This window comes from Parasteatoda tepidariorum, chromosome 5, assembly GCF_043381705.1.
Source record: "Parasteatoda tepidariorum isolate YZ-2023 chromosome 5, CAS_Ptep_4.0, whole genome shotgun sequence".
Taxonomy (NCBI): Eukaryota; Metazoa; Arthropoda; class Arachnida; order Araneae; family Theridiidae; genus Parasteatoda; species Parasteatoda tepidariorum.
In genome coordinates, this window is record NC_092208.1 from 24,694,594 (window position 1) to 24,701,751 (window position 7,158).

Sequence of the window (7,158 nt, forward strand, 5' to 3'; positions counted from 1 at the left end):
GGTATACGGCTTTAGGACCACCTTAAGTTCTGGCAACACTGCTTCACATGCTTTCCCCATTAGCGTGTGGAAAGTCATAGAGGAAGGAAGCACGTTAGTTTCTCTCTTGATTTTCATATAGATTAAAATCTTTTAACTTGAAAAACTATATGGAACTGAAAACTACATTAAACAAAACATAGTTCTAAAGAAAAGTATCGTGGAAATTTTAAAAAATATTTTTATTAAATAAAAAGGAAAAATATTAAGAAAAGGGAAAAATTGTAGTACATTCCTATACAACTGAAAAGAGGAGGAAAGGGAAGGGAGAAGGGCTCATGAAACCGGTCTCTCCCCAGATGGCGTATTCGAGTGTTGCGATCGCGAATTCAACCGAATTATTAAAATGACATAAAATTCATTAGTTCCGGAGAAGGCGAAATATGCAAAAAGGGAAATTATTAACATTAAGAAGGCTCTAACTTTCGATTGTTTTTTTCCTTCTGACGGATCAATTGAGACCGTTATTTCAGTTTGCACTATTTCTAGGCACTACATGTTTTGTTTTTATGCAGAATTTTAATTCAGAGAAATCTTTCGGACATATGTTCGCTAAAGAGAGATGACCGCTTAGAAGTAATAAGATTTCAGAAATCTAAGTTATTTTAAAATTAATATGGTAGCTAAACAAATACAAAATTAGGTTAGACAGATACACTTTTTTTAAAGTAAATAAAATCATAATGAATAATATCCTAAGATAACTGTAGAAAAATGGGATATGCTTATTACTTTCATGCTAAATTCGCTCCTAGCAAATGAGTAAATGTAATAAGGTTTTTGATTTAGGTTTGTTGCCCCAGTATTTTATAGAACATGTATGAATAATTAATAGACAACAGTTGCAAATATATTTTCTTGAAATGCAAACATAAATATTTTCTTTCAAATAACACATTAATTGTCCTAATGCTATTACTAATTTAGACATCTTTGAGGATTAATTTCTTAGCAAATACTGTAAATGTTAAAACAGTGACAAGTGTTTTAACAAAATTTTATAAATATATTTTTGAAGGCATTTTTTTATAACCTTTTAACAGAGAATATTAGATATATTTTTTTCATACTTTTTCCATCATTCTGTATGAATTTAAGTTAAAATAAGTGAAAAATTTTACATTTAGTATTTCATTAATTTATGCTCTTGTTGTTTCTATTAATACATGCCGAAACCAGCAAGCCTGCTTGGGAAACCAAGCGAATTTAAGGCTGAAGGTGGGTTTCAGGTTTCTCAGTTGCGCCATCTATGACCAAGAATATGTTTTCAACAACACACACATCATAGCCCGTTTTACAGGGCAGACATATTCATAAATCCAACCACACATCGTAATTTTGACAGGAACAAGAGAACTATCAATCTCCAATTCAGTATTCCCAGAGGTATTTTATTTTATAACCATTGTTGAATAGTTGACCCAATTTTCAATTCCGTAGCTTTGTAATTTTGAGCCCAATTCAGAGGACAAAGGAATTCCTGAATTAAGTATTGGGAGAAATTTGCCTCTGTGAAGGACTTCAGGATAGAATTAACTTGCATCTGCAATACATGGAGAGGAAAACCTTCCACGGTGAGCCTGACGGCAAGGCGACTCTAACCCATAATCCGTTAATGACTGAGGATATTTTACATCAACACTGTGGTCGGTGCGAGTTTGGTGTGGAATTTGTTTCGACCAGCCATCATTGAGAATCGAATCGGGGTCACTTCATTGGGAGGTGAGTGCTCTATTCCTTGAGCCACCACGGCTCCTTCAGAGGTATTGACTTGTTATGGAAACGTGGAGGACTTTGTGACCCTGACAAATTTAACGTGCATATGCCACCCATTTAATACACAGGATTTCTCTGGCTGGTGGGATTCTAAATCCTGTTCTCATGAACATGAGTCCGATGTCTTACAACCATATTATTCCGGCCCTATAGTTCATTGTTATGAAATGCAGCATGGAACAACGATGTCTTTCTCTAGGTAAAAGATAAAATATTCTTAACATGGCTCACTTTCAAACAATAATTTTTTTTTAAAATTTGCAGTTATTTAGATCTAAGAGAAACAGTTACTTATCATTGAAATTTAATAAATTTATGAAATCAATTATTGATAAATGTTTAATTTTGAATGAAAAAAAATAATTCAGACTTCTTTTCTGAATTTATATTTTATTGCAAATATAATTACAATAATTTGCAATTTTTTTTGCAGCTAATAGACATTTTTACAATAAAAAAATACCAATCTTTATTTTTACATGTAATTAGAGCATATATATATATATATATATATATATATNATCTGCTTCAACGGGTTAAAAAAAAATTATTTTTACATAACTCAACAAAAAGCTCATTAGGAAACATTTCATCGCATTTTCAGTCTAAGTTGATTTAGCAATAAGTTAGCTGTTAGTAAATCAAATTATAAGTTGATTAGTACGTTTAATAATGAAGAGAAATAAGTGTGACTAAAATTGGCCATTGGTACTTTTAAACTAAATTTAATTAGAAAATGTTTCTTTAATCGTTAGCTCAACCACAAGAGGTTTTCAAAGATTTTTTTCCTTCCGTGTAACGCAAATACATGTTAGTTTCATAGACAAAGCTTTTCATGAAAGCAAATTTACCCCTTATTTGCTTGATCCAGAAGTTACTTCATCTTCTGGGAGCTCAAAATTACTAGGATACAGGGATTGAATTATAACATTAAGGAGAACAAAATCTGTCTGTCTTGATTTTCTGTTCAAAATTGGAAAAAAAGATAAAATTTTTCTCACTCAAGTATCAAAGTATAAGTATCAAAAAGCTCAAGAGACAGAAATAAATGCAGATCTCATTGCACATGAATTACTTTTATAGTTATCAGATAATTAAAAATTAAGTATTGATAGTTAAAAGATTTTTTTCAACAATCCATCATTCCACTTTTAACAGAAGCTACATTAATAATTGCTATCGAAAATGTTAATTATCATAAAGTTCACCATCAGCTGATGTCTCCACTTCAATAGCAAAGTTTTATGTTAATCATTCTACTTCCGAACAGTCATCCCAAATTTCTTTTAGTAGCTCCTTTTAAATTTATTTTTAAAAAGTCAATAAATTGAAACATAAATTTTCTTAAAACTATATCTTGTTACATATTTGTTCTCTAGGAAATTATACAGATTTTTTTATTGTTTTGCATTAACGTTATATAATATCCAGAGGGGTAATAAACAAAAAATTTACTGGGTACCTGAATTCGACCAGAGAATAAAAATTGCAATTTTCACTGGTTGAGGGTACCTGACAAAGTTTTAGGACTCAGTACTTCAATTTGTTTATTTTCTAAATAAAACGAAACATTTATAAATGTTTCGTAATTTCTAGTTCGAAACTTCATGAAAGGTTTTGGTGCACACTGTATGTACAGATAAATCTGTAATATATCTGTCTGCATATTTGTATAAATCTGTAATATATCTAACTGTAGATATGTATAAAAGTGTTATATCTATAAAACTGTGATATATCTGACTTTACTTATAAATCTGTAATACATCTGACAGTATATATGTATAAATCTGTTATACCTATAAAACTGTAATATATCTGACTATATGTATAAATCTGTAATATACCTGACGTATAAGCACAAATCTGTTATACGCATAAATCTGTAAAATATCTTACTTTATATACACATAAACTAACAAAAAATTTAACTAAATTGAGTAGTAAAAATCAAATTAAAACATCAGTTTTTCCAGTTTATAACTTTTCCATTTATATTCGAGATTCATAATTTTGATTTTAATACTATATTTATCAGTTTTGAAAATTACATATAAGTTATCTTCTATTTTAAAATTAAAGTGAATTAGCTCTTAAGCTAATTTTATTTAAAAAATAAAAAGGTGAGCAGTAAAGCTTGTATAATAATGATACTTTTAGAGTCAAATCTTAAGCAGATCAACAGAGATTTGTTTTATATGGGAACATTCTACAGTTGTTAGGAAAAAGTATGTTTTTGAAAATAAATATATTGCTCCGCAACAACAGCAATAAATCCAACATTGACTAGAAAGAAATCATCAAATTTTACTCTTTTCTGTAGCCTAGCAACAGAAAGTAGTTTGATAAAATTTCTTCTGAACAGTGGTATAATTTCCCATAAATACCACAGAGTGCTCCCATATTTTGATTGGTAACAACACATATATAGCCAAGCCATTGAATGACGGTAGTTTTATATATATTCATGTTAGTGACAAATGTCACTCGTAGTTCAAGCTGCTTTCAGATTCAGAGTTGCCTTAATACTCAGTTACACTATCCAGTAAAGCTATCACTTTAAGATTTGATCCAGATTCACAAGGATAAAAAGGCTCTCGCGTTTGAATCAATGACTTTAATTCTGCTATTGTCTCTTTCGATAATGGCAATGACCATTTTATGAGATCTTCCATATTTTTCCAGTCCATATCAGTAGTGCGCAGTTTTTTTAAAAATATAAACTTTTTGATTCCTTTTTCAGAGAGTACAAAATCATTTTTGTAACGTTTCACATCATCCATGCTATTGAGAGACCAATTCAAGAGCACCGTGGCAAATTCATAACATCGTTTTTGTAAAATAGTCTCCACATAGTTATGACAAATACATTTAAGTTCATTTATCTCCTCAGGTGAAGGAGAGCAGTAACTTACAAATTTCTCTAATGCATCCCTCGCTGTACTTGGTTTAGTACGCAACTCACATAATAAGAACTTGAAATGTGAATTATTATCGTCATGAAGAAAGTCCTTTTTGAATTGTTGAATTTCTGCGTCGTTATCAAAGTACCAATTTAAAAATCTTTCTAAAAGCTCATAATTGCGCATAACTATAAATGTAACATACATAATGTATGGATCCAATTTATTTTTCTTAAAATCTTGTACTTCGTCAGCAGATTGAAATGCCCACTTTAAAAACATTTCTACTGTTTGAAAGTTACCTTTTTTTAGCCATTCATGACAAATATGCCATTCATTATACCATTCACTTGTTTGAATTCCATCTTCAAAATCACAACGGAAGGTATATAGATTACACTCAGGTGGCAAAGTAGTTTCTGACAATAAAGTGCAAAGCAAATTTAACTCATTTGAATAAAGGAAATAACAAAATTTGTGCCATCCAAACAAATAGCAAATTATTTGCTTCACCTCTTCTTCGGAAGCATCATTCAATAACATAAGAGACAAGCTTAAATTTTTAAGTTCCAGAAAATTTAATATGACTTCGGCGCAAGTGACTTTTTTTTGCAAAAATGATCGTTTCAGACTAGATGGGCTGGCATTCCAAATTTTTTGGAAAATTTTTCTTTCGATTCCTTCCTCACTCACTGTAGAGCCAATATCCTTCATTATAGATACATAAACTTCGTCATGAAGATAATCTAATAACTCTAAAACAGTGGGCAAGAATATTCTTTGAAAAGGCCAGCTTTCAAACAAAACCATTAGTACATGAGAATGATTCTGAAAGTACTCTGCTAGACTAAGTTTATCACTTATGCGAGATAACAAAAAACATAGAACATCAAGAGATTCATCATATTTTTGACACACTGAATTTTGTATACGCCTGATACCTGGAGTGGCTTGCAAGAGCCACTTGTCCAGATTGGCAATTTTCTCTTGCTCTCCCAGCTTTTTCCAGAAGTATTTCAAAGCAAATTTGCTGCCAATACGAATTGAACAAGTTATCATATTTAGATCAATACCAAGGTTATGATCGTAGATGTTTTCATAGTCTATGCGTATAACTTTATTTAGAAAACAATCCAAACTGTTCTCAAAAACAGAAGTCCAATATATAACCATATGATGTTTGTACACATCACCAATCCTGCCAATTCTAAATTGGCTTTTCATCTCCGCAGGAACTTTCTTCCATAAAACTGGTATATACTTTTCCAAACAGTAGAAACAGGCTGCTTCATACAAGTGGCAGATATCGTTATCTGAATTTTCTTTGTCAAAAAGTTCCATAAGGGATTTCATAATGTCAACCGTTCCTTCCACTGTCCAGTGAATTGTACCGCCTTTCATGTATTCGCAAAGATTCTTATGATATCCTGTGCATGTACAGTAACTGTTGAACTCTTTCAACAGCTGCAACATTATTGGTCGGACAACATACGAGACTTCCGTCTTCAGAGATGCAGGCAAGTAAATACTGGACAGCTTACATAGAATTCTCTCTTCTAATATTTCAGACACATCTATATCAGATAAGTAAGAAGTGATAATTTCTTTCTTAATTTCAGGCTCCATCCACAATCTTATTGCGATGGATACTGCTGAAATGTGCTGCAGGGAAGGAGGTTCGGAAAAATAGTTTACAAAATCATCATCTTGAGTTGAATCCATTTTCAAAGTCTTGCTAACTGTGTCTCCGTGTCTCTTTCTTTTTCCACTATGGTCCTCCCCTGCAAGACACAAATTTTTCATCATATATTCAACTGATAATTTTTTTTTTGTATCAAAAGTAGAATACTTTTTCTTGAAAATATAAAATGGCAAATACATTTCATTATTTCATTGGAGAAAGATGTACAGTACAGAGAACAAAACAATTTTACTTCATCAATCTCAACTGAAATAAATTACTAAAATTCACAAAAGCTCTCTTACAGTTAAATCTGTCCATCTTGAAATTTAAAAAATTCCCTATATTTATAATTTAAGTAGGCAGGTAGGTCATATTTATCTTGAAAAAATTTCTATCAATAACTTCGCACCTCAAATTTTGAAAGATAGTGTAAATTACAGAAATTAACAGTGAAAGACCAATCATTTCCAACAACAGAAGTTGAAAGGGAAAAAAATGGAGATTGATTACTATTGTCTAAATGGTGATTGCTCACTATTGCCATGTCCCAGATCTATGGAGTATAGAATAAGCGATGGGGTTATTGACAAAACCATCAAAAGTCTATTTTTACTGTTGTATTAGCAGTATACTAGATATATATGCATGTTACAAAAAAGTTATCAATGTATAAATTAAATTAATCTGCTATAATACCAGAGATCCAAAAATCTTAAAATGCTTATACAAGGTGCGTAGTCAAATTTTTCAACAATA

The 7,158-nt window shown here is 31.0% G+C and overlaps 1 protein-coding gene across 1 annotated transcript; it reads right to left on the reverse strand.

Moving 5' to 3' along the window:
- Nucleotides 1-3,782: 3,782 nt before the first annotated feature.
- On the reverse strand, nt 3,783-6,499 carry LOC139425687 (uncharacterized; the record flags this gene model as incomplete). The annotated part of the gene is given in 1 exon segment (XM_071181202.1): nt 3,783-6,499. A coding segment is annotated over 1 exon segment (2,162 nt), but the record flags the coding sequence as incomplete, so codon positions are not given.
- Nucleotides 6,500-7,158: the final 659 nt, after the last annotated feature.